The 27,441-nt window shown below is 43.0% G+C and overlaps 1 protein-coding gene across 13 annotated transcripts in view; it reads right to left on the reverse strand.

Annotated features, from left to right (window-relative positions):
- Positions 1 to 4,202: 4,202 nt before the first annotated feature.
- The window catches only part of akap13a (A-kinase anchoring protein 13a), a 118,018-nt gene continuing 94,779 nt past the window's right edge, over positions 4,203 to 27,441 (reverse strand). For 7 of the 13 annotated variants that reach the window (XM_020700578.3, XM_078944661.1, XM_011493920.4 and 4 more), the window contains 22 exons: positions 27,093 to 27,240; positions 25,392 to 25,459; positions 25,226 to 25,292; positions 24,199 to 24,349; positions 22,969 to 23,081; positions 22,717 to 22,863; positions 21,528 to 21,784; positions 21,294 to 21,419; positions 19,666 to 19,783; positions 17,402 to 17,650; positions 17,246 to 17,322; positions 15,866 to 16,047; positions 14,985 to 15,067; positions 14,703 to 14,891; positions 12,436 to 12,582; positions 10,208 to 10,281; positions 9,982 to 10,026; positions 8,989 to 9,039; positions 8,631 to 8,912; positions 7,070 to 7,252; positions 6,107 to 6,392; positions 4,203 to 5,654 (listed from right to left, as the gene is read on the reverse strand). In XM_020700578.3, the coding sequence (XP_020556237.2) occupies positions 5,602 to 5,654; positions 6,107 to 6,392; positions 7,070 to 7,252; positions 8,631 to 8,912; positions 8,989 to 9,039; positions 9,982 to 10,026; positions 10,208 to 10,281; positions 12,436 to 12,582; positions 14,703 to 14,891; positions 14,985 to 15,067; positions 15,866 to 16,047; positions 17,246 to 17,322; positions 17,402 to 17,650; positions 19,666 to 19,783; positions 21,294 to 21,419; positions 21,528 to 21,784; positions 22,717 to 22,863; positions 22,969 to 23,081; positions 24,199 to 24,349; positions 25,226 to 25,292; positions 25,392 to 25,459; positions 27,093 to 27,240 (3,096 nt within the window). In that variant the 3' untranslated portion in view covers positions 4,203 to 5,601. The remainder of the gene's footprint in view (positions 5,655 to 6,106; positions 6,393 to 7,069; positions 7,253 to 8,630; positions 8,913 to 8,988; positions 9,040 to 9,981; positions 10,027 to 10,207; positions 10,282 to 12,435; positions 12,583 to 14,702; positions 14,892 to 14,984; positions 15,068 to 15,865; positions 16,048 to 17,245; positions 17,323 to 17,401; positions 17,651 to 19,665; positions 19,784 to 21,293; positions 21,420 to 21,527; positions 21,785 to 22,716; positions 22,864 to 22,968; positions 23,082 to 24,198; positions 24,350 to 25,225; positions 25,293 to 25,391; positions 25,460 to 27,092; positions 27,241 to 27,441) is intronic. The other 6 variants (XM_078944663.1, XM_020700573.3, XM_078944656.1 and 3 more) reach the window with 3 other exon arrangements.

Here is a 27,441-nt window from a genome sequence, read left to right on the forward strand (position 1 = left end):
TAAAGTATTTGTACACCAGCGGCTGCTCAATTAGAAAACAAAAAAGAATAAAATACAATAAAATGGTTCTTGAGGGGTGCCTCAAGGGTTCATTCTTGGACCTCAGCAGTTTATTTTATACATATATTTTTCTGAACTGTTCACCTTGTTTAAATACAGTGTGTGCTGTTGTTATCAGATGAGAATCCAACGATCCCTCGTTTATCACAGGGGTTACGTTCTAATAATAACCCGTGAAGTAGCATGACAGATGTTATAGGGGGTAAAACTTCTCACTAAACACTTTATTCACTACTCTCAGACAGACGTCTTCACACATTTCTTTTTTGTTTAACACTCAAAGTTCAAACGTTCGCACAAAAATAAGCCCATTATCATAGAATGAAAACAAAGATCTGATCACAATAGAACTCTGGCAAACTGAACCCATTCTATACCGGAAACGTGTCACAGAGAGTGATTGACATGGTCTACAGCCAAACAGGTCGCAGAACACAGTGTGCTGTTTAGAAAGACAAAAAGCATGCAAATTTGCACTGAAAGAAAAGTAGTAATAAACAGCGAGGCTGCAAAAGGTGAACAACAATAACCCTTATATTCTTCAAAGAAATAACGTTAGCTGTTCTTCATATTGTTATAAAGAACTGAAAAACTAAAATAATGATGTGACGAAAACAAATTATCTTTAATTTTGAAAAATCATTGTTTTCACACGAAGTTAACTGTTGCCTTTATGCTCATGCTATGTCTGAAATATGACACTGAGATGGATGACATCATTCATTTACAAGCTAATTCACTACATTCAAAACAGTACAACCACAAATTATATTTCAAATCTGTTTTATGGTGTCATAGTGGGCTGTGGTGCAGCGGTGGAGTGGTTGACCTCTGATTGAAAGATCAGAGGCTTGGTTCCAGCCCTGCCTGGCCATGTTTTAAAGTGTCCTTGGGCAAGAAAGACACTGAACCCCACATTGCTCCTGGTGGTTGTAGGTGAGCACCAGTGTTCACTGAATGGAACTGAGCCTGTAAAGCACTTTGGGCTTCTAAGAAAGTAGTAAGGCGCCATTTTTACTATTTACTGTGCTCATAAATAAGCTGACATGAAAAAAAAACATCACCAAACTAAAGTTAAAGGCAGAATTGAATGACTGTAAATGAATCCCGTAACGTAATGTAATTTTTGGTATAAACATGGTTCCATCAAAGGATAAATCAACAGGCTTTAAAACTGTTTAGGAATTAGTACTATTGTTATGAGAGAAGCTGTTTGATGGATTCAACTGAGAAAAGAAAAAAAATCCATTCCATTTGTTAAAATGGTATGGATTTTTTCATACAAGAACTTTTTCATGTTAAAGTTGTTGTTTCCAAATCAGTTTTCTTTATTCGGCTTTGATATTTCCCATAAAAAGGAAGTGATGAGAAGAAGAAAGAGTAACCATCATCATTTAGTAAAGGTGCAGTTTGTCTGTGTTTTGTTTTTAAATAAAGATACTGGTAATAGTCTCAGATTGAAAGTATTTTTCCTCATCTCGTATTTTTCTGTCTGGAGCCTGTTGTTGTTGGCTTCATCTCCTGCCTGGGTTCTGGACCTGGGAGCTGCAGGAACCTGCAGGGAGTCGAGGTGACACAAACACGTTGATCACAGCTCAGTGAGCAGTGCTGAGGTCATCAAGAGCCTTTTTTTTTTTTTTTTGAAATGAGACTGGCCAACCGTTACCTCGGCAACGGGTGGCACTGACGAGCAAACAGGAGATCCCAAGACAATGTGGATGCGCGGCCGTCTGTTTGCCAGCACATTCTCTCCTCACATGTGTAGCCCTGGCTGTGTGTGCTGCTGTGGTTCCTTTTATAGACACAACTGCAGAATTATGGGTCGTTTTGTGCCTTTTAATGTAAAATAGAAAATCAAAGGAAATTGTCCTCTTTCCGAGTGCATATTATCCTATGAGAACTATCAAGATAATTGCAGATGTGAGCATAAAGGCTCAGCTGTGGAAGATTGTGACAGAAAGCAGAAAGAGACCGTAATCGCACTTGACTAACTTACTGACACTGTGTTGCAGAGACATAAAGATCAGTAATTATAGATGTTAAAGTGACTTCATACTGCAGCCGTGTTTGATCTCTTCCAGGATGAAATTCTCCATCATTTCTGCACCCAAATGCTCCTTTTTTTAAAGCAAAAAAAGAAAAAAAATCGAAAGATCTGCAGCGTTTTCCTCCACAGACTCTCAGAATTATTGACCTATTCTTCCACTAAAAAATCAGCTGTATACAGACAATGACAACGCCATTTTTAACATGTTATTCTTGTCGCATTTTTCTGATGATGGGAGGACTTGTTTAAAGAAAATTCTTCTTAGAATTGTATTTCTGCATATTTCTCTATTCATTTGGTTGTGAATCAGGAGGAGATGTTCGTCTCCTCGTCTGAGCTGGCATCTGGCTCAAAACTGTCCGGCTGGACAGCTCCAATGTTGCTCGCTGGTAATGTTAGGTTGGTGGTGTGAGGGGCCGTAAGCTAGCGGGAGAGAGTGTAAACAAGGGGATGATGGGAAATGGCCTTGTCTCAGCTCAGGTAGGACTTCTGAAGTTATGTCTGCTTTGGGACATTTTTAGCTCATGGATTTGTCTGTGTTGGTGGCTCTCTATGCGTGTAATTCTTACAGATGTTGTTGACTGCTGGCACGAAGTAAGCCTGCCCCATTTCCCATCATCTCAACCCAACATTACCGGTGCAACAAAAATGGCGAGCAACATAGAGCTATCCAACTGTAAAGTTCTGAGCCAGATGACAGGAAAAACAAAGACATCCATGGATCTATTTGTCTACAAATGTATCTGAATGGAGCGTTGAGCTTGTTGCTCGTCATTGCAGGTCATAAATCAGAGCTACAAGCCATTTCCAGCTGCCTTTTTTCCGTCTGCCCCTGATTTATAACAATTTGGGTAAAAAAATACTCTGAAATGCAGCTTCATTCTTTATAAAAATGTTAAAAACACCAAAAACATGATCTTCTAGGTTTTGTTTGACAATCCTCTGAAAATGTGGCTTATTTTTGGCTTATTTTAGGCCAAAAAGATCAAAGTTTTGAGATAAAAGGCTTTGAAATAGTTCAACAGGGGTGTAATATTCTCAATAGAACGAGTTTCACTTGTTGAATTGACTAACAAAAAGAATTAAACTTTTTCTCAATACTTCTCTGTAAACACAGGTCAACTGGAAGTTTAGGAACATTTCTTTAAAAAGAAAGAAGTAACAGAGAAGTTTTACCTGTGACCTCTGAAGGTCTTAGCGGCTGATGTTCCCTCAGATCGCTCAACTCCCCGACGGAGCAGCAGAGAGAGCGCTCCTCCTCCTGAAACCGATCCCTCTCCCGGAAAACTCCGATGCTTTGCTCAGATTTCTGTTTTTTATCTGAGCTCCAGTCAAAGCTGCTTTCAAACTATCAATTAGACATACGGCATTAAGACACTTATCACGCAGCAGTAATTAGCTCCACAATGCCGGTTTATCTCATCTGTTACCGAGAATTTGGAAATGTGAGAATCCGGCGTGAACTCTAAGCTGCTCCTCATTGTTCACCCAGGCCTCACACACTTTCCTATGATAATCAGATTTGTAATTATCACCTGTTCTGAACAATCTTATTAAAATGTTAAAAATGCATAATAGGAAGGTTGGTAAGAAAAAAAGATTCACATTTTTTAATAAAAAAATTGTCAAACGATTGGTTACAAACACAAATGTATTTAAACAAAGTGATGAAGATGATTTACAGTTCTGTGAAGACGTCTCTGTTGAAAGCTTTATTTTAAGATCTTTTCTGGTAAAGAAGCATTAATTATGAAAACGTTCAAGATAACTTTTTAACAGATTACCTAATTATTCAATTGTTCACTTAAAAAATAAATCTTACAGATGTACCTTTAATTCATCTGTTTTTGTCCTTGTACACATATGACTGATGCAAAATCCTTTCACTTTACGTCATGCACCTAAAGCATTTTCTCCTATGATTGTTTTTCTAAAAAATATGGATTTTTAGATGACAGAAATACAACTCCGGCGTTTCTGTTGCATCGACACCTGTGAACTAAAAACCCTAATGAGTGCCTTGTTTTTCTGAAATATTGTTGCACTGAAATCACTTTTGATCAGATAACGGATGACAAATTCCCAGAGCACAGCGTGTTTCTTACTTCTTTAATTGTGAGAGAAATAGAGCTTTACATCGTTGCCACCTGCAGGCGAGCAGGATACATAAATAAAACGTTCTTACAAAATGCTGGAATAAAACGACAAATGGGTTTATTTTATTTTTTTACATTGGATTTGTTTTATACATTATTCCTATTTACAGGTTTGCCCTTCTTTGTACATGGTGTAGAATGGGTGTGTACCAGGTGCCTAGTACAAACATTTCCTTCGGCATGAAGCAGACCCTCCTCTTCCTCCTGAGGAGACGCTGGCTTCTACTTCGAGTGCATTCATCGATAAGTTTAAGGCTACAGGCTGATCATCACTTTCATTTTCCTGATTGTCCCTGCCGCCTCCCCCCCTCCCTTCCCATTTGTTAAAGCTGAAGCGTTCACGGAGTAAGAAACTACAATCTGACAACTTATTTGTCTCTTCAGTCAATTATGAACGCCTTGAGGAAACTGTCAGAATGCGTGACAGCCCACGCTCGTCATATAATCTATGGACGCCGGCGAAAGACAACTTAGGTGCAGCGCTCCCTGGTGGATAAAATACACCAAAAGCAACAATGAGAAGCTCATTTCTCTGACTGTCTTTAAAGGGATCCCACCAAAACCTTGAAATAAAAAGGCGCGGAAGCAGCTTCCTGGACTCGCGCGCTTCATAGCAGACCGGGCCGGATGTGGTGTCCTGAAGAAAAAAAAAAACAAAAGAAAAAAAAAACGAGCGTACAGAGATGAGAGACGCTGCAGAAAAAACCACCCGGCCAGCAGGCGGCTGCGACATCGCAGAGTCAGCTCCGCATCGACTCGTTAGTCCGGATTAAAAACACAGCTAGAAAAGGACAAACTAAAGTTTCAGCACCAAAAGTGCCAAAGTAACATGAAATAACCGGACAGTCTTGGTCATCCGACACGCAGAGGAGGAGTTTTTAGTTGGGTGAAGGAAGCATGTCTGCAGAGCTGAACCCACACTTGGCTGCGGTGGAAGCAGAGACACTAAAAATGGGCTATTCTGGTGAACAAATGTTGCCGCGGAAACGCAGAACCCTTCCGGTGGTTTCCGTTTTCTAGTTATCGCCTACCGTCCCATGCCTTGTGGAGTCAGCTGAAACTCAGATCTGTGTGGATCGACCCTCCGTCCACGACAGGATAAAAATAACAACGCTGCTGGGTGGGGTGGGGGTGGGGGGCTCGCGCTGTCCAAATACTTGGTCAAAATTGAGAGGCAGATCACCTGAAAGTGATCCGGAGCACTTCTTTAGGGAATTTCTGACGTCCGGAGCTGCGTGGAAGGATCTAAACGTCCAAACAAATGCAGGAAATGTCAGGTTTTCTACTTTACAGATAAAAGCTTTTAAACATGCTGCACTGCACAGGTGGGGGTGTGCCTCAGCAGAAGAAGATCTCTCCGTCCATAGGGGGCTCTGAGACATGCTGAGAGTCTGAAAGAAGAAGAACAACAACTCTGCTGTGACATACGATCCGTGTTTCCCTGTACATAAAACTTCAGAGACATTTCTGATCTTCTGTTGCTCATCTGCTCACAAAACGCAGATCAGAGGGGCCAAAAGCCACGAGCCTCACATGAGTAAGATCCGGTTCATAAAGTCACACTCTATTCATTTTTTGATCAGTTTTCAAAAGTTTAAAAAAAAAAGGGTTTACAAAAGTCTAAAAAGCCTCTTTTCTCTAAAAAATCGTTTTCCTGAGCATTTCTGCAGCTGGACCACTGTGAACATTCCTGCTAAACCAGATCAGCGTGAGTCCAAATGGAAACTTCCATCAGGGAGGAGGCTGATCTTTTTCGGCAGCTCTCAGTATTTTCCAGAACAGAGTTTGGTAACTCTGGACGTCTTTTCCTCTCTGTGTTTTCAGTTGTGGCCACAGTTCTTACCTGCAGCGGCGGCCCCGCCTCCTTTGCTCTTTTTCTTCTTCTTCCCGTCTTTGCTCTTGCTCTTGGTCAGCTGCAGGAAGCTCTTGGAGATCTGGTTGTTGGCGTCGCTGCTCTTCAGGCCGGAGGAGGTGAAGGGGTTGAGGCCTTTCGCTTTGGGCTTCGACCTCGGCGGCAGCATCCTCGGCAGGGAGGAGGAGGAGCACGGGGAGAGCTCCAGCGGGTCCAGCTCCAGAGACTGGGAGCTGCCGGGGAACAGGAACTCGTCGGACGTCGTAGAGGGCGTCCTCTGGAGGAGCGAGGGGGGAGAGTCAGACACGAGCAGCAGCTGAACGCTTACTTTAACGGCTTTAGAGGCTCCACTGAGGACAGGAAGGGGAGGATTTTCAGCTCCTGACAGGTGACTGCATGGATTTGGTTTTCTGTCTGTCCATGTGACCATGACGACAAACCTTTCTACCCCAAACATCGGAAGAGTTTGTATCACCTGTGGGGCAGAATCAGGCTAAAAACATGGGTCTGAGAGCATCTGAGAGCTGCAGATTTCTCGGAAGTCTCCTGGTTATCATCACCAACCCGGCAGGAGAGGACCGACTTACATGTCTTAAGGAATCCATCTTCTCTTTGTGCTAAATCAAAAATCTTTTTTCATGTCTCAATTACAATTTTTCTCCTTGTTTAGTCTCATTTTTCAAGACAAAATGTTTAGGTTTCCGTCTTTTTCTGTTTGACAAACAAATAAATTTTTGTGGTTTAATATTAAACTTCTTCTAACAGAGCCAGCGGCCTGCTAAACCAACAGATTTGTCATCAGAAACATGTTTTTATGCAGTGGATTTTTGTAGAAAATGCAAACAACTCCAGATACTCCTTCAACAGACAAATATTAAGAGGAATTTTCGAACCCCCTCTGCTTAGCCCTGCCGTAGTGCCGCTGAGCAGAACAAGCTCATCCACGCCGCTCACCTCAGACAGTCGCAGCTCCTCCATCTTGTCCAGCTGCCGCCGCACAGCCTCCTTGTCCCTCTCCAGCTTCCTCTGCGCGTCTCTCAGCCGCTCCAGGTCTTTCTGGTACTCCTCCTTCCGGATCTGCAGCTCCTGCTTTTCGGCCTCCAGCGCCTTGTGTTGCTTCTCCACCTCCTCCTCCTGCAGTGGGTGGAAGATGCATATCCGTCGATTTATTGAAATGACTCAGAAGAAAGCAGAGGACGTTGGCAATAAGTCAGTCCAAAAGCCAAAAAGTAAAAAGTTCTTCTGAAGTTCTGTAGTTCCGCCTTAATGCCGGTGTTGACTGCAGGAAAGAAGAAAGCTGGAAGTCAAGACTTCACTGCTGCAGACTAAATTATTCAGACTCTTCTCGTGTGTCTGTTTAAATAAATATTAGATTTAAGGAACTTGTGCTTCGCTGGAGTATTTCCAGTGTCTTGTGTTTTAAATTTTGCAGTCAGAGAAGTTTTTCCTCCTCAACTTTTACTTTTCATCTTTAATAACTTTCCCCTTCGCAGGCTGTGATTGAGCTGAAGTGGTGCAGCTGGAGAAGATCTGGCCCCACAAAAACACCTGAAGCACCTTTGTTTTCTTTTGGTCCCTACCGATCAGCTCAAAGAAACCTCCCCGGTCTCAGGTGAGTTTACAAGAGTCCTCCAAATTCTCAGTCCAAGGACATTTTTAATTCATGCTTGGAGAGGAAAGCCATGTTGGAGATGAGTGGGAGAAAACGAAAGCTTGACAGAAGACAAGTGGACATCCAAGTGAAGCAGACTCCTCCTCCACCAGCTCAGGGGGTTTTCACAACCTCAGGAACAGAATATCTAGAGCAGTGGAGCAGAATCTGTGGCCTGCTGGAGGCAATGCTATAAAATCCCAGCCAACCAACATCACATCTTTTAGCTGGCCTCACCGGGAAGATATATTTGAACGAGTAAAATTAAATGTGTTTTAAAACTTTCTAAAACTATTCCTAGAAACCAGTAAGAAATCAGTAAACCTGTGAGAGGAAGGACCCTGGCTGTAATAGAAACGTGAAATGGAAAAACAGACTTTTTCAGATCAGAATTATTCATTTCTGAAGGTCAGAAAACAGTTTGAGCCATTTTTTATCTGATACATCTGATGGATAAACTTTGACATCACAAATTAGATTCTGTACGGTGAAATGAAACCGTAAGTGCGTAAAGTGATATTTATGTCAAGACATTGCAAACATAACTGAATGAAAATATTAAATATTTTCCTTCAAAATTAGTTTTTTGCTTTCAAAAACTATTTTTTTTCTTTCACAAACTTTTTTTTTCCTTCTAAAAAATGTTTTTGCGTCTACAACACAAATGTTTTTATTTTACATGCGTTCGTTTGTTTGATGGCAGATATTTCACGATAAAATTAAACTCAGAAGGTAAAATCAAAGATAGGGAGAGATGTGAAAACATTTGTGTCGCAAACGAAAAAATCTTTTTTTGAGAGCAAAAAAGAAATCCTTGCGAGGAAAACTGCTGATCAGAGACCAATGAGGAGGATCTGCAGTCACCTGTAAGTGCACCAGCAGCTCCTTCTCAGAAAGCTGCTGCTCCCGGACCTCCCACTCCCTCTCCTTCCTCCTCTTCTCCTCAGCGTGAGCCGCCTGTTGTCTCTGCAGGGAGGCCAGCTCCTGGCGCTGCTTCTCCAGGCTGCGCTGCTTCTCCTGCTCCACCAGCGAGCTGGGCCGCGAGGACTGCCGGGACAGGGCGGAGCAGGAGGAGGAGGAGGAGGAGCGCTCGCTCAGGGCCTGCCGCTGCTCCTCGATGTAACTGTCCTGCTGGACCACCACGGCCTGGAACGACGGCCAGGCGGAGAGGGTTACACTCACAAACACTCTGAATGGATGTGATGCGAGGCGGCTGCCGTACCTGCAGACTGCTGAGCAGGAGGTGCAGGTTGGAGACGCTGTGGAGGAGCTGCTGTTGGACAGAAGATGACAGCATCTCACACGAATGCAGAGACATCTTTCTTTAGTTATTCTATTGAGTTTTCATGTAAGAGTGGCTTGAAAAACAGTGACTCTAGTTCATGAATTTGACATTTTCGCCTCTCAGGAGAGCCCAGAAACTCGACCTTTACTGTGCTGTGGGTGTTTACCAGCACGCCGTTCCCACATACAACCGTTACACAACAGTGTGTCTGGAAGCGTCGCAGTGAATTCACTCAGATTACACGGCCTGTCTGCTGCAAAGATGACGGGAGCAGACTCAGGGAGAGCCGTTCCCGGTTCCTCCTGCAACTCGTGTATGTGAACAATTCTGGATTAAAGAATCAGGAAGCGCCCTGTCGGAAATTCAAGCGGCGTTGATGTGAACTTTACTTTTCTTCCTGTCTACTTTTTTTGTTGTGTTTTTTAGAAGTTCACGGGAGAATGCAGCAAATGCACAACCAAGAGTTTTGCTGCAGTGTCAGGTGATGTTGGGTCTGAGTTTTGTCTGTTTTCTGCCAACAGCGACTCAGAGGCCGAATCCGAATTGCTTCCCTACGTCTATGGCTCCCCCCTACTGCTCCAATTGTAGGGGCATTTCAAGCTTTACTGCTTGTTTTTTTAAAGGAGGAGCCGTAGCGACTGGTTATCCCTCCATCAGTAGGGGGATCCATGTTGCGCTCTGGCATGAAGGATTTCTTGGATGTGCACTGAGCAGGGACTTCTACATTTAATTGCAAGTATAAAGATTTTGTTCCTGCAGGAGTTTTTGAAGTCGTACGACTGATGTTTTATGTTTTCAAGCATCATCGAGTCGTAGTAATGTCCAAATTTGAAGACACAATTTTTTCCATAACCATAGGGATAAATGTAGGGGTAAGGAAGCAATTCGGATTCGGCCTAAGTGCATTAAAGAAAGGGAAGTGGGCGTTACCTCACTGTTCCTTTTGAGCAGCTGCAGCAGGTTGGCGTTCCCTCCCTGCACACAAACACACAGTGAGAACGACTCTCACACTTCTTCCTCTCACACAGTTGTCCTGCAGAGTTCAAGCAGCATGCATGCATCCAGGAGAAGCGGCTAAAGACGAGAGCATCCAGCATGGTCCTCCAAAAGGCGGACAGTGGCTGCACCAGAAAAACTCGTCTTAACCTGCACTGACCTTCTTCAGAACGCTGTCAGACTCCGTCCTGCGCAGATCTCCCGTCACGTCTTCACTCTCGTCTCGGTCGCCACCTGAATAGTAAAGAAAGCGCGGAAATTAGGCATCAACAGAGAAGAGAAGCTGACTTCAGTTGAGCTCAGTGTTCAGCAGAATATAGATTCATAGTTTCCAGGGCCATCAATAAAAGAGGGGAGGAGTTTATGTAAGGACGAGGAGCAAAGCAGCTCTCCATCATTTCTGCTCTGCCCACAGAGCCTGATCTGCAGTTTTTTTTCGTGTACCTTCCCTTAAGAAGACCCAGGTTTGTTCAAACAAATTTTTTTATTTCTTTTAAGTAAATTTAACCTAATAGTTATCAAAATTTGCATTATGAACATTTATCATAAAACAATTAAATCAAAACACCAAAAAGGGGAAAAAAATGCAAAAACTGAACAAAAAAAATGCTTTATTAAAGAATTAAAATAACTTCTGTTCCTGCAGAGAAAACTTAAAACAAAAAAATGTCTTAAAAAAGGAGCCTTCACTAAACATTTCAAAGAATAAATTAATAAAAAAAACATTCTGGTATGGTTTTCTTATTGTTCTGAATGACATCTACATGCTTTGTACCTTTTATGTAATGAATTCTTTTGAATTTTTTTTGTGTCTTTCCCCGCATTTAATGTTATAAGGCAGATACAATTTTACCTGATTCAATTAAAAAAAGAAACACCTTCCTTTGGTGTTCTTTCACACTGCACTTTTGAGGGTGGACCACTGACTGTATATGAGAACTGTAGCAAGGGAGAGTGCCGTCACCTACAGAAAATGACTTGCTTCCAGCTCCAACCGAATTAAGTCAATTCAGTCGCCATTTTTCTGCGATAGGCCACGTTGGAGCCAGATGACATCAGTAAACAGTAATTGGTCCGAGTCGGCATGAGTCAATATTTCGATGGCGACGAGTCTCTGCAATCAGGAGTGAGTTTGTTGGAAGTCCACACCCCAACTTCTTGAAAGCGGGCTACACAAAGTCTGCCAATTACACGTTTGAAACTTGGTTTCTTGGAACCAGAGGGTATTTCCTGTTTGGAATGCCAGGGGGGAGGGGCCACTCAGTCCAGTACTCATGTAGATTCATAGGGATGAACCAAGCAGACTAAATATCACATCACAACAACTACGCGTTTGGTGGAGCCATTTCCCTAAACCCGCTCTGACCAAAAGTAAGCACCAGGAAGAAATCGTGACGCACGCCGCTTCCAATCTGCTAGAACGTCTGTGTGCAATCACACTGTAGTAAACTGCTCAGGGTTCACTTACAAGTACCGAGTTATGTGCGTGTTCTGCTTTTCAGAGGGGAATTTCCAAAAGACACAATCAGCCCAGTGTGAGAGCAGCCATCATTTCATCAGTGTTCGTTCCTTATTGACGGCTAACTTTTCTTTAAAAGTCTGTGTGACAAACGGAAATGGAGTCATGCATGACGAACACAGTGGAAAACCACAGCTCAGTGTTCAGTTCCTAATGACTGACAAGTGACCGGTTGATGCCGTCACCCACTTCCTGTGATGGAAGGGACTCGTCCACGGCTATCTGCCAGATTTATGTGAATTATTTCTATGGTGGGAAAAAGAGAGCTGCTTGTGCTCCTCTGTGGAGGCTGGGAGATTTTGACTTTAGTTTTTTGCTGTTTTTTTAGCGTTCATATCTAAAATTCATGTCAGACTTTCTTTTTTGTGTCCCTGTTTGCACATATTTAATCAAAAACTGCTAAGTATCTCCATTAATGTTTAAATATTTCACATTTCTCTTAGTAAAAACGTATCACATCATCTGTTGACTGCCTCAAAAAAATCTGTGCTCATATTCTTTTTAATGAAAATGTTTTTCTGCAGTTATGTATATGTGAATTTTGGAGTTCAGTCTGTTAAACTATCAGCTTGAAGGCAGTCAGTTCAGAGGTAGCGCCTCAGGCCACATTTCCCCCAGGAAGCCTCCCGCTCTGCTGTCCAAGCTCCCGTCTGAAACGCTTTGCTCACCGTAGAGAACAGGGGCATTGTGGGAAGTGCTGGCTGTGAAGCCTGCAGCTATGTCTGCACCAAAACTTTGTTTGAAGATGAAAAAAATAAATAAAATAAAAGGCATTTAAAGTGGAAGCGGGCTTTCAGCATCTGCTCATTTGCAGTCGGTGCAGGGCAGCCGGTGAGGGGCAGCAGGGTCGACAGAGCGGTGGTCCTTACTTTTGCTGATGTGCATCTGGTGACTGTCGAAGCCTCCGAAGGTCTCGGCGCGGCGAGGCAGACACACCGGCCCGGCGCCTCCTCCCTCGTGGACGCTGGCCATCGCCCCCCCGAGGCTGCCGTTCACCAGCGCCTGTAACGTCTCCACTGCAGCATGCGCACAAACACACAGAGGGCGACATTAATGCGCAGCTCCCCTAAGTGAATTAGCCTGGCTAACTGTGTTACGGCTCATCTCTGCACGCATGAATCCTGCCAGGCGCTTCTGCTCTGGCTCCTGTTGCTAGGCAACCATTGACAACCTGTTGGAGACACAGGCTACTTTGTCCCAAGTTTAAATATATTAGCAATCTCAAATTTATTCAGACTCAGAGAAGGCATGAGCAGCACTGAAGGTTTTTCCAGGGAAAGAACAGGAAGAGAAAGACATCAAAGATGGTTCCTGCTTCAGGCGTCTCAGGAAGGCGGGAAGGAATTACAGCCAAAAACACTCAGAACAGACCCATAATTCTTTTAATGTGAAGTCATCAAACCTGGAAAAATGCTTAACAAATGACTACGATAATCACAGACTTTGTGCTTTTGTAGAAAACAGTTGCCTGAAGCCTCACAACTACTTAAAAAAAAAACAACTCTCCTGTCATTCGGTTGATTCTAAACAAGAGCTGTATTGTCCAGGAGTGATTGTGGTTCACTAAAGAACTATCATTAAAGAAAAGAAGCATCACTTTCATCACTAGTCCAATTTTTATAACCTGAAAGGGTAAATAGTTTGAAGACCCACTCTGATCATTTTTTGATCTATTCTAAAAGCATTCCCAGAGGTCTTTTAATTATGATGCCATTTTTAGCCAAAATTAAAAATCCCATCACCCTCGATTTACCTCCCTGTTGGTGAGAGGTCTCTGTTTACATGCTCTCTTCTGCCAGCTTACAGCCCAGTACACCTTCGACTTGATATCACCGTGGGACAAAAATGGCGAGCAATATTGGATCTATCCAGCCGTACAGTTTTGATCCAGATTCCAGCTCAGACGAAGAAAACAAAGACGTTCGTTCATAAATGTATTTGTCTCCAGGTGGATGCATCAGAATGGAGCAGAGCAGGGAGCTTGTGGCCCATACAGCATATTTTCTACATCACAACTACTTCCTTTTCAAACGACTTTGTTTCGTCTGCCGACAATTTGAATAAAGAAACACACAATGCAATTTCAAAGACCCACTTCTATGAAAATCTTGTTTTTGTGTTTTTAACATGTTCTTGTAGAATTGTTTTCTTTTGATAATGGAAACATATCAAATAATTTAAGATTAAAACTAGTATTTGAATCAGGAGCTGATGAGAAAAATGCCTCATGAACGGAAATGGGCGGGTCTCCCTGCTCTGTCCCAATGCTGCTCGCCATTTTGCTGCACCATTAATGTTAGCTCGGGTTGAGAGGGGTTGTGAACTAGCAGGAGTGAGTGTAAACAAAGGAACAATGGGATATGAGTGGAGGCTTACTTCCACAACAACTCAGAGGTAAATTTCTAATGAACTCCTGCCGCTCTGCAGAAACTATGTACTGTAAACCTACAGGTTTGTATTTTTTATTTTGCCTAAAACCGGCATTAATATAATGAAAAGGAAACAATTTTACTACAAATCAGAAGATGACTGGAGTGCGACTTTAAGCTTCTGTTCCTTAATATATTGTTACATGTTAAAAACACCAAAAACATCAGAGTGGGTTTTAAAGGGAGTGAAACTGACTAAGTTTTATCTGCAGAAACACATCAGCGCTTCATATATAACAAGGCTTTATTGGATGGCGATTGTTGCCGTTTTTTTTATGTACACTTTATGAACAGAGCAGCAGAGGCAGAGCTCCAATAAAGTCTCAGCTCACACCTGAAACCCTTAAAGGTTTTTCTGAACACAAACACTTTGGACCTCTCAGCTCTGATGACACAAGGCCGCCGGGCCAATTACACCTGAAATAGGACGATCTCTCATGTCAAGGGTTGTAATGGATTTTCTTGACATACAAATCAGTCCCGTGTCAGAGAAAATTATACGGTAGAAGGAGGCGGGATGTCAAATATCTGCAGTGGCACTAAGCGGCGGCTAAGAAACAAAATCTAAATGATGACATTTTCAATAAAATGGAAGTATGAGTGCTAAGAGAAGTGGATTGGTGTTCTTGCTGGTGTGTTCACTGTTGTGAATTCTTTAAATATTCCTCCATCACATGCATAATTGATCCGTCTTTGCTCAGTCTTACCTTCCTGCAGAGCATCTTTCATGATGGAAGCCCCCCGGGGCGGCTCCTGGCTGCAGGCTGACCTGAAGAAAGGCTCGACCTGCCGCGAGGCCTCTTCGCTCGGGTTCAAGCCTTCCCACATCCCCCTGAAGAGCCGCACTTTCTCCTCCAGCAGAGACATGATCTCCGTGTCCTTCTGCTTCAACATTTCTGTCCAGTGAGACACGGAGTGCGTGGAGACGGTGAGAGGAATAGTAACCGGGTTTTGCCTTCACATAGGCAAATGCCTCATTTTTGCCTCACCCCTCATCTCTCTGGCTTTGCTCTCCAGTTGTCTCTTGTCGTCTTCTGTCTCACTGGGAATCCCTTCATCCTCGTCCTTATCCCTGCCAACACAAAGAGAATAAGGTCAGTAGCCAAAATCAAGAAAATCTTTACAGAATTTACAATTCAACAAACGTCTAAACAGATCTCATAAAGGATTTAAAGATCCAATCCAATGAAAATGGTGTTCTTCATGAATTCTTGTGGCCTTTTTCTCATCTATTATTTAAAATAAAGCTTAAATGTATTTGTGATGCAGACAATACTCTGGGCGGGCCAAAACCTCCTTGCTACAAGCTCTGACCAATGGGGATGGGGAAAAGGGGCGGGGCTTATGAAATACTGCCACTCTGCAGGAACTATATCCTAGAAGAAGACACACAATTTTTTATTTTTGGTAAAAACGACGTGATCATAATCAAAAGATGATCAGAGTGGGTCTTTAACTGTGAGAAATATAAAAACGTTCAGATTATCTCTTCTATTCTTTCATTTGGAGCTTTTTGGACGAGTTCAGATTAAAAAATGTGGGTTTTTTTCACGAGGACAGACTGTTTTCATTGTCATTTCAGCCAGTTGTTTAAACTGGAATCAGTATCTCTGAGAGAAATGGGGGACCTGGGGAAGCGAGACACATAAACTAAACCTTTCTCCTTCCTACTGGCTGCATTCACATAACCCTCATCTTAAAAGTGAGCGGCCCTTGAAGCCGTCGCTGAGTGCATTCCATCCCCAGGTAGAGTCTGGCTAATCCTCCTGACAGCACAGTCCTGAGTGTTGCCATCCTAAGATCCGGACGGGATCCCGTTTACCGCACAGGCGTTCAGACGGAACAGAAGGAAAGAATCTTCTAAACTCACATGGACTGCATGCTTCCCTGGATGAGCTGCATCCAAGTGTTGCGTTCCTCCTTGGAGCTGGCCAGGACCTCCATCATCTCGGGCTTGTCGGTGCCCGCCGTGATGAGGAAGAGGCCGCGCTCCTTGTTGGCGACCTCACGGACGATCAGCTTTTGGAGGGAGAGGACGGTGGAGCGCTGGTCCTGCGAGGGAGAAAGGGGGGGTTTGAGGAGGGGGAGGGCACGGGAGAAGAGGACAGGGGAAAAAAAAGAAAGTGGGAGGGTCGAGAGGGAGGAGAGGATGGAAAAACAGGAGGAATGGAGGGTTGCAGAGGAGGGAAACAGAAGGGGGGGGTGATGAGGGGGAAGAGGAGGGAAGAAACAATGACGAGATGATAAGATGTGGAAAAAGATATTTAGTGAAGAGCAAGGAGGACAAATGACGATGCTGAAAGCTTGCAGCTTAACCATAATCGGTTTTCTGTTGCATCAAGTCAGACAGCTCAGCTGTGACCACATCCCAACATCCTTTCTGCAAAGTGAGTCAAGATAAACCGCAAAGAAGTCAGACCAAATTCTGAACCAGCCTGCCAACGTTTAGGTCAAACTTGTGAACCCATTTTCAAGCATCATCCAGAAGAGAAAAGCTGGATTTCTAACAGCAAATGGTCATTAGACTTTATAGATTTGGGTAGTTATTCAGACCCATTCAGATCATCTTTTGATCCATTTTCAAAGATCCTTTAAGTATGATTCCGCAGTTTTTAGGCCAAAAAAACAACAAAAACTTGTGTTGTTTTCTTGGACATAGTTCTTGCAGAGTGGCAGTAATTTATTAGAAAATCACTTTAAGTTACGGGGGCGGGACCATTGGTGCAAAGCCACACCCCTCCCTGTTGCTGAGAGTTTTCGATTTACATGCTAACTTACAGCCCCTCACAAGTTAATATTAGTGGCGCAACAAAAATGGCGAGCAACATTAGAGCTATCCAGCCTAACAGTATTGAACCAGATGCCAGACGTCTTTTTCAAACATCGTTTTTTTTCTGCTGAGATACTCAGAAATGCAATTTTAAACCTAATTTTCTTCATATTTTTGCTACATCATCAGAAAAAATCCAACAAGAAGACAACTTTTCACATGAGTGGGTCTTAAGTTTTACAGATCTGCTCTCATCGACTAAAACATGTCAAAAAATGCCTTTAAATGATGGATGTGATTGTGGGGCCTCGGCCTCTGCTTCCATCCCTGTTAATGTGAAACAGGAGGAGTTTATTAAGCTAAGAGGCTGCTGGTCCTACAATCCCACAATATTCCTTCTAGCGGCACTTCTCCCAGATTTCTTCCCTGATGAAAAAGCAGACAGAGTAAGGGAAGGAGAAGAGGAGGGCAGAGACGTACCAGCATGGCAAAGACGTATTTCTGATCTTTCTCTTGGAGGAAGACCAAGACGTCTGACAGCAGCAGAGCGTGGACGTCTGGAAGGTCAAGAACCAGCAGGTGAGTTGGTATTCATATTTGCAAAGAGAAGAACGAACAGAGTGAGCGCCCCCTCACCCTTTAGCCTTCCCTGCGCGTTCTTGAGCTGCAGCGCTCCGTCATGGATCAGCCTTCTCCTCAGCAGGTCCTCCCTGGCAAACATCTGCTTGTTCTTCATGGTCATGATGGACTTGCTGTCCATGCGGCTGTGAAACTCCTTCAGACGCTGCCTCTTCTCGTGCTCGTTCACCTTGTTGTCCACCGCCGCGATCACCTCCTTCACCAGCCGGATGGACTCGTTCAGGTCTTCGAAGTCTTCGTCGCTCTCTGAGATGAAGAGCGGGAGAAAGGGCAGCAGTTTTACATGAAAATAATAAAGACCCACTCAAAACCAACATTTTGGTTTGGATGTTTCCCTTCAGTAATAATCGATCGATCCCGTTCGAGAGAAAACCCATGAGTTCACTTCAACCTCCAGTGAGAGATTAACATTAAGATCAACTTTATTAATTCCCGTAGGGAATTTCAGTTGTAGTAGCAGCAAAATAAAATAAATCCGAAATATACAGGGAAGAAAAACTCCAATATATATATACATACAAACTTATACACATACAAAATATACATGCAATAATGAATATTGACTTTGATATTCAAATATTCTCAAATGTTTATGATCAAGTTAAAAAGAAAATTCAAATATTTATGTCAGCAAAAAGATTTCTTATAATATTCACAATTTTCCTGGATAATTTTACAGATACAACCGCGACAGATCCTGCTCATCCGCAGAAACCAATCAGTGTTCTTGTTGCGTCGAAGCAGGAAAGTTTTGCATTCCCATCAGGAAAAATATTCCTACTAAAAATAATGTATTTACATGAATGAATATATTTTTTTTTTAAAAACAGATCTAACAGGAAATGAATTAGGTACATTTTCTTTTGGTTACCAAATGAACAAACGTCCCCACAAGAGTGTTTGAGTCCAAAACCGTTAACAGCACTGCTTTCATCAAGCAGTGGTGGTTGTTATGGCAACAAACAATCCCTTTTCTGACTTAACATCTAGTAAGATAGCTGATCAAATGTTGCTTCGCATTTTGACCCACTGACGCCTCTAAAGCGTCCTTCAGGGTTTGATATTCAACAAATGTTGCTGTCAAACTAAAATTGTGCAAAATCACTGCTCTGTTCACTCTTATATTTTAAATTTCACCCCCAAAAAAATTGAATATCTTTCTTTTTCTAAAAGCCAAGCTGTTTTTTAACTGATAACTTATTCAGGTTGTCAAAGCTTGTATTAATTTGGGAATGAAAAAATAAACTGTAAATATAATAGTCAGTAAATATTCATGACTTTTTGAATGTTTTATACTTGTGGGTCGACCCTGATTTAAGGTCACTGAAGGGAGAACTGATCCCCTGATCCCCCAGCATCCATCATTCTAGCACTGGTGTATTGGTCTTAAAATGCAGCAGCAGAGAGAAACACAAAGCGGGTTTGAAGGTCTGCAGGACGAAAAACGGAGTGAATGACACTCCCTCCAAATATGAGATTCTCCTTCTAAGCTTCTTGTGCTTCAACACTTCACATCAGCAAAACAGTCTATCCAACTCGGTGTATCGTGTTTGTTTCTTTTGGGTGTATATGACAGTTGGCAGGAAAGAGTTTTCTGAAAGTACACTGGGGATTAAGTCCCTCATCCCACATGGATCCATAAAGAGGCTCCTGGGAAGGATTACGGAGAAGGTGCGCTACGGGAAGCCAGCTGATGAGAGCGGCTTCAAATCAGATATAAATATGCTGTGAAATATTTCAGCTTCCTAAATTCTGCTTAATCTTTTATTCAGAAAAACACCTTTTTCCAGCTTCCTCTAAATATATGAAGTGGCGTGTGAGAGAAAATCTGCCTTTGAGGAAGCTTCCAGGAACACACCGGCGAATGAAATACGTTTTTGTTTTTAAAAAGGCTTATTTTGTGTGGTTTTTTTTGTCAAGAATCACTGCGGATGGTGCTGGGCTCATGATGTTCTACGCTGCGGAGATCTTAAAACTTTTATGACAGAGCTTTTGAAACATTTAAGTTGATTTGGTGGTGACATATTTAAAAAAAAAAAAAAACCTTAAACCACTTTGTGGTTTTGAATTGTCCACAAGTGGTTTCATGGGTTCAACTAAAGTAATTCTACCTGTTAATTATGTGAGATTTCTTTTACTCATCTACTCTGGAAGCTGAAACTACTGATTCTGCAGTTAACGATGCCTTTTCTCAACCCCCTGTGCAGTCCAAACGCTGTGAGTTCTACCTGTGAGCGTAGAAGAAAAGAGAGAAAGCCGACCTTTGGTGTGCTGCAGCATCCTCTGAATCAGCACAGGGTACTTTGTTATCCTCTGGGTCACCAGCAAGATGCATTCTGGGATCCCGAGCCGCCGCACAATACTGCTGCTCATCTTTTTCTGGAAGAACATGAACAAAATGTGCGTCGGTGAAACGTGTTCACCCAACAGGTGGGTCAGCTGGGAAACTGAACCTCAGATGAGCAAAAAGCATATTTTTAAACAGTGGATCATTTAAACAACAAGAGGTGTTTAAAAGCTTTAGGCACTAATTATTATCCAGAAACTTCAGCACCAATACATTTCTGTAAAACACACACACAAAGAGTGCTTCTCCTACTTGGTCTGAGTTTTAATAAAACACATAAATGTTCCCTTTGATACAACTATGATTGAGAAGACACTTTTTTTGTTTGATATTTATTACCTCAGAAATTAAAACAATAAGAAAGACAGAACAAAATAATTACAATTGACCATGTCAATAGTGGCTATTTCCACCATTTGCTGCAATGACAGCTTGACAGCAACTTCTCATGCTCCTCGCTGGCCTCATGATGTTGTTCTGAAGGAATGTGTTCCACTCTCCCACAAGTTCTACATGGAGTTCTGACAGGTCGCTTGAGGGTCCGATCATCCAGTCTCTGCTTCAGCTAGTCCCAGACGTGCTCTATGGGGTTCAGGTCAGGGGTCAAACCAGATGACGGACTCTCACTTCCTGAAGTTCAGCAGTGAGGATTCCGCTACCGTGTGCTGGTGGACTTGGGCGCTGATGATGGGTTCTGTGAAGTCTCTGGGGTAAGAACTCGCGGTTGACTGGGTCATCTACAATGACCAAATGGGTTTTGCACCTCCTCCTCCGGAGCAAACCCTCGGCGTACCGCTCACATCGCCTCCTCCATCATTTCTGTGCAAACTGACCCGACACGCATCGGTGAACTAGATGGTAGACCATTGCTGCATTATCCAGGACATGTGGTCTTGAGTCTTGCATTCAAGTTAAAGTGGTGGAGTCGGTTGTGAACAGTTTGTCTAGAAACCCCGGTACCTCTCACATCTGGTGAACGGGCCTGCAGATGTGTGCCATCTTTTACATTACAGCCGGGCGAGGTTTTCCTGCAGACCTCTCCTCCTTACAGCGTACAGAATCCCAGCATGCATTAGACATCATTCACGCATTTGGAGCCCTACACTTTTAAGCCTGTCATGATAAAGTTGGGCACAGTTATCATCATTGTGTCCAAAAAGTAATTTGTGTAATTAATCTCTGCTTGATCCGTTTGTCAGTACTCTGAAGGCTTTAAGGCAACACATGTTTCTAAGGAGCAGCATCAACGTTAAACCCGCATGTTCTGCAAAGTAAAACATTACAACATTTTATGACGGGAACATACGAATAAATGTACCGGCTACAATAAAGCACAGAGGGAAAATAATGAGATCAAAGTGATGCAGAAAGCACTCCAGAGATGATCCGTTAGAACTTGATTCAACATATCTTACCGTGTCTCTGAAAGCATAAAGTCCTCGTGAAAAAAGAGATTTTTGACAAAAGTACATTGACAGAGATATGTCTAAGTGAAAGCAGGCCTGCAGGAGTAAAAATACATAGGAGAAGGCAGCCTCTTACTTTGATAAAGGCTTTGAAGCGTCTGTCTTTGGTCAGGAGGTCTTTGTAGAGGCTTACAGCTTCATTGTGGCGACTGCAAAATTTCCCATAAACCTTCTTCATACTTTCACCGTTTGATCCTGAGAACTGCAAGAGGACGCGACAATTTTTAAAACAAAACAAAAAAAGGGGGGAAAGCAAACAAAAATTTTCATAACATCTATGAAGACAAACAGCAGTCTACTCTGCTCTGACCTGATTGATCAGGATGTCTCCTATCCTGTTGATGATAAAGCTGCCCTCCAAACTGCCCCCATTCAGTTGGTTTTCCTTTTTGCGCTCTACGAGGCGAAGGAGGTGCTGCGTGTGGAGCTCCAGAAGCTCGTCTAGGACTGGAAAGAGCTTCTCCAGCGTCTGCGGCTCCAGCTGCACCTCCTTCTGCAGTCCTTTGCTGTACACTTCCGACATGATGCGAAGAGTTCGTATGTGGTGCATCTCCGTTTGCATCAGTTCTGCAGACACACGAGGAAGGAAGCAAAGCCGACTTTTACAGAGCTGCTGGGTTCATCACGTTCACATTTATCTGTCACAGCAGAATCCGATTCCTTCAGAGGTCTTTGATGTTTTCCATAAGTTCAGATTTCAGATGAAGCTCATGGTTAAGTCTGGACCATGAGCTCTGCTGCTATATAGCTTTGTTTTTGAATGCAATCTCCATCTTCCTCACTGTTCCTTTCTCCTCCATAAATGGCTTTGTGATTGTGTCAGTTTTCCTCTTTTGTCTAATAACAAATGTTCCAGTGTTTTGGTCTCTTACTAAGTCTGCTTGAAGCTTCTTTCCTGTTCAAATGTACAGTGATAAATAACCCGCGATAGCTGAAATCTACAAATAAGTCACTTTATAGAATAATAAGTCCATAATTATAAAACGAAAACAAAAATCTATTATTATTTTTTTACTTGTCCTGTCCAACAGCTGAGCTAACAGATAAGAGCTGAAAGCCTCTTTTGTTGGACATCATTTTATTTTTTTTTAAATAAAGCAAAATGAACGCATTCTGTACAGAAGACATGGCATAGAGGAGATTAACTGACAATGGTCTACAGCCAATCAGGACGCAGAACACAAAATGCTGAGAAAAAAACAAAACAACAAAAGGATGCAAAATGGCACCCAAAAAAAGAAAAAAAAGAAAGGTGAACCACGATATAGCGAGGCACCACAGCTAAATATATCACACTGAACATATTTATGTATATTACATTAACACTTCAGTCACAACAGTCAGTCACTTACAGGCCATAACAAAAATACAGATAATTCAAATTAAACTTACTGGAACTATCTGGACTATTTTTTTAAATCCCCAGTCATTTGTACTTTTTTGTGATGCTTCATAAATGAACAGAATAGAATTTACAATGAGAAGTTTTAGGCATTTACCATAGATGACATCCTGTCTCTTGACCAGCTCCTTATCCAGCTGCTGCAGGTACTGCTGCTCCACCCCCAAACTCCAGGAGTCTGCCTCCAGCTCTTTGGCCTCAGCGTCAAACTCCCCCATCAGCTGCCCATCCATCATCTCGGTTCCTGAAGCAGCAGCACAGCTCACATTTTACAGCCATGTCTCCCACGCTGGCAGGATAAAACCATTCCAGTGTGGACAGAGGAGAGCGGTATTTTGTCTATGCTGACCTTCATCTGTGAGGGACTCCATGGACTCCGTCACCTGGTTGGTTCTGTTGAGCGAGTCGGTGGACTGAGAGAGATACCGCAGAGTTTTGATGGGCATCTCGTCAAACACCGGGCTGCAAGGACGAAGCATAAAAGTCAAAACAGGAATAGGACAAAGTCTTTTCAGCTTCAAACGTGAAAACAATTTTAATAAAAACAAAAAGTTTTAAACTCATTTAGAGGAAAAAAATATAGTAGTAAGGTTGTCATCTGGACTTGGTTTTTAAAAGTTGAAGACGTTTCACCTCTTATCCAAAAGGCAATAGTTTTTGCAACTATTATAATAAGATATATGCATTTATTTGCCCTACAATTCACCCAACTAGACATTTTCCGTAACCCTTTTTTTTTACATTATTTTTATTAGTTTTTGTTACATGACAACAAAACACAAACCAAAACATAGGTCTATTCTAGGTGCTTCATGGGTCTATTTGTTGCACAGGGTCCATTTATTCCACTTTCAGTGTATTTGTGCCTCTCTTTCTTTATTCTACCTGTTATGAATCGGGAGCAGACAAGAAAGCGTAGTTTGAAAAAGAGCTAATTAGTGACAGAAAATACGCTGGTCGGGCCACGAGTTCCCTGCTCCGCTCCATTCTGATGCATCCACTGGCAGAAGACTAGATCCATGGACGCAGGGGCGGAGCTACAGCAGAGCAAGGGGGGCTAGCTGCCCTCCATCAAAAAGCTTTGCCCCCCAATTTCGGAGTCATTTTTAGAATCATTTTTGAAAATACAAGCTTCTTTAGCATTGCAAAAATAACTAAAGACATGTTTTTATTCTTAATCTTAAGCCTTTTTAGTTGTTTATCATTTTTTTTATCTTTTCATTTGTAATGATCTTTGATGCTGCTGTTCCCATTTCCCACCCTTCTAAAATCCTCTGCTCCCCTCCCGCACCCCCAATTTAAAATGTTCTAGCTCCACCACCGCATGTGCATCTTCGTTTTCCTCGTTCGAGCTTTCCTCGTCTGCTGCATCAGTAATGTTTTGTTAGAGGTGTGAGGGGCTGTAAGCTAGCGGGAGAGCATGTAAACAGAGAGCTCAGGGTAAAGTGAGAGGATTCGCACCAACAGTCCCGCCCACAACTCAGAGGTGAATTTCTAATGAACTCCTGGAAACTATGTCCATAAAAAGCTTTGAAAATAGATCAATAAGATGATGGGAGTGGGTGAGTCTTTAACTCACCCAGCAATGTTGCTAATGGAGAGACTCTTGGAGAGGTTGTTTCCCTGGAACGTCATGATGCTGGTGTGCCTCCTCGCCTGTGGGATCATCAGGGAGGACGTCTCCTCAGGGGAAAGGATGGCGGACCAGGGGCGCTCCCGTGTCCCTCCAGCTGTGGCAGAGAGCGCTCACATCAGCAACAGGTAAAGCCTGCAAATTCACCTCGAAACGATGCTCAAACTTAATTCTTTCTGAGCGGATGAGAGAGAAGGCTGCCGCTCACGTCGTCTTTAGGAGTAAATAGTTTTATGACTAAAGAGAATAGCCATAAAACTAAGTTTTTTTTCCCAACAAAAACACAAAATCATTCCTGTTGGGATCTATTAGTACCTAGGTGTATGGAAAGAAAAAATAAAATTACACTACGCAGATGACATCTGGTTGTCTTTATGTCTTTCTGCTGTTCTGAACATGCGGCGTCTGCCTCATACTAAACAAATACAGGATTAGGACAGGAGTGGGAAGAACCGATCACAAGTCTTTACAAAGACAGAGACTCCAGATTGAGAGGATGTCACATTAATCCTTTGGAAAAGTAACAGCACCCACAGGACATGCTGAGAGCAGACGCTCTAGTTAGACTTGGCTCGGAGGTTACCGGTGGAAACCTTTTTTGAATTCAGTCTGCTGTTTGGCACAAAACGCTCGACTGAATTTGGTTTTCCAGATGCCCGATGAATACTGGATGAAGGTAAACGCTCATCCGGCTTTGACCACCACAGTCCAAGAGTCAAGTCGGATCATTTTACGGCTTTGAGCTGGTATTTAAAGATGGTGCCATGAAAAAGAAATGAAACAGCAGACAAGAGAAATACGACACAAATATGGTTTGCTCCCCGAATGAAGCAGAACAGGCGTTTTCTGGTGAGATAATGTGATATCAAGGTTTCTGCAGCTTTAAGCTCTTCTTCAAGCTCCTGCATCAAAACGGTTGGTTTGCAGATGGGTCGGGGGGTTTTTTTGGGCCTCACAAAAGCTTGAAACTTACTTTTGTTCCTCATTGTAACTGCAGGCAAAGTGCTTGAGTCTGGAACCGTAAACTGCTGTTTGGGCAGCTAAATAGAAAAGCAGAGAAGAAATGAAAATATAAATCAATACCGGCTGCAGAGGAACAGTCCAACAAGTCTGCATGGAGCGGGCGTGACGCTGCTTACCTTCATCTTCACCTTGGCACAGGCTGGCAGGCTGTCCCTGCAGCCCTTGTGGACGGAAGCATTGCAGTCTGGAAAAAGAAAGAGCAGTGAAGGCTGAGAGTTTGGAAGGTGGTGTTGAGGCCAGTGAGGGTGCGTGGAGGGGTGGGGGCCAGAAACCCTGACTGGTTTTCATGGCCGGCCAGGAAACTCCTGCAGACCGCTAATGAAAGCCAGACTGGGGCAGGACGCGTGATGCAATCGAGGGGCAACACAGCTCGCCGGTGAAGTGGAAAAACGAGTCATGCCCAGAGTGACGCATGCACATCTATCTACGCTGCTCTGCGTGGGAACATTCACGCTCGCCGAACCTTCCCAAGTCCTCGTCGGTAAACAAAAGTCAGAACTGCAACTGCCCCAGTGTGTGGAATTCATGAACAATTTTTGACCTGTAAGCAGTCTCTGTGCATTAGTGCAAAAAGGAAAAGAGCAAATCAACTCCAAGCTCAAACAGGAAGTGCCAAGAAAAGGAAGATCTGTTTATGCTTGGAGCAGATTACACAAACTCGTTTTCATATCAACTTTTTTTCTTCACTTCCACCTCAAGCAATCATGGAGTTAAACCAGCAACCCAACGCCTGTGTGTACTATTTCAAACTGACCTGCAGCAACAATTCCCACTCCTGAATTTCCATAGACGCGCCCACTCTCTAAGCAGTCTGGCTTAAGAAAGGAGCTCGGCATGAGACGCTTTCACTTGTGGCCTGAAAATATCTACGATTTTCACATCAGTCTCCCCAAGTTTTCATGTTTCAATGCTTTTTTTTCTTACTTTTAACTAATTCCAGCAAATCTGACTGAAAGCATTTGCTGTGTGCGTCTGTAGAATGGACACCAGCCAGACATCTGTGAGCACAAACCTCCTGAAAACGCAAAAAGAGCTGGTTCTTGTTTGTGCCGAGGATCTGGGATGTGAGATCCGCGGGAGTCCGTGGCGAAACCCATTTCTGCTTTTTGAGTTTTCTCCCTAGAGGAGGAGTTGCACCTAAAGACTTGAGCAACAAACTACATCCTCTTTAGAGCTGCAGCTGCTGCTCCAGACAGAAACTGCCTCAAAAAGCGCCCTGTCGACATTACAGCCGACTGCTTTGTCTTTGTGCTTCAGGAAGCATCACAGCTTCACTCGGGTAATAATACACCCATGCGCAAAAATGTTAATCTGCCAATATTACCAATCCTACTATCTCAATGACTATAATAATGGATTAGATTTATCTGCGCTTTTCCAGACGCTCAAAGCGCTTACAATGTGTCCTTATGTATACTTGGTGATGGTAGAGGCGTGGCCTAAGCTCCCTCTGACCATCACCTGGACATTCATACACCAGAGGAGCCACACTGGAGGCAGGGGGGGTGAAGTGTCTAGCCCAACGACACGACAGTTGACTGGGCGGAGCGGCGATCGAACCGCCCACCCTTCAATCATCAGACGACCTCTCAACCTCCTGAGCCACTGCCGTCCTCCGTATCATTATTATTATTATTAAAATGAATATGTCCTCCAAATGAAATGATGTGTGCAATAAATGGTGACTGAGCCTTTTCATTAAACTAATCATCTGCTCAGAATGACTCATGAAACATGACTCTGATGTGCAGTTAGATAAGAAAAAAAAATGAAACAAAATACAAATTTTGAAAAGAGAAAAAAAAAAAAGAACTCACAAGAACAAAAGAAAGCATCCTTGCTGTTGACAGCCTTGTTGCACTGGAAGCATTGTGCCGCCTGGCTGGAGGGAGTGAAATGATGACCGTTCAACGTCTTCTTTTCCTTCTCCTTGCTCTCTTTCTCTTTTTTATCTCGATCTTTTTCCTGCGTGGGAGAAAATGCAGCGTCAAACGAACAACTCTGCTGATCATGATGACGTGGTGGAAATGCACAGCATCTTCTCAAAGTTAAAAGACATTTTGGGCAAGTTTAGATTAAAGGTTTGGCCGTGCACAAATGCTGCAGGCATGGGGGGTAAGGGCCCGTAGGACGCCCACTCAAACTGGCTTTCTATTAGTCAGGTTG

This window comes from Oryzias latipes, chromosome 3 (genome assembly GCF_053564925.1).
Source record: "Oryzias latipes strain Hd-rR chromosome 3, Olatipes_Hd-rR_3.1".
In the NCBI taxonomy this organism is placed as follows: domain Eukaryota; kingdom Metazoa; phylum Chordata; class Actinopteri; order Beloniformes; family Adrianichthyidae; genus Oryzias; species Oryzias latipes.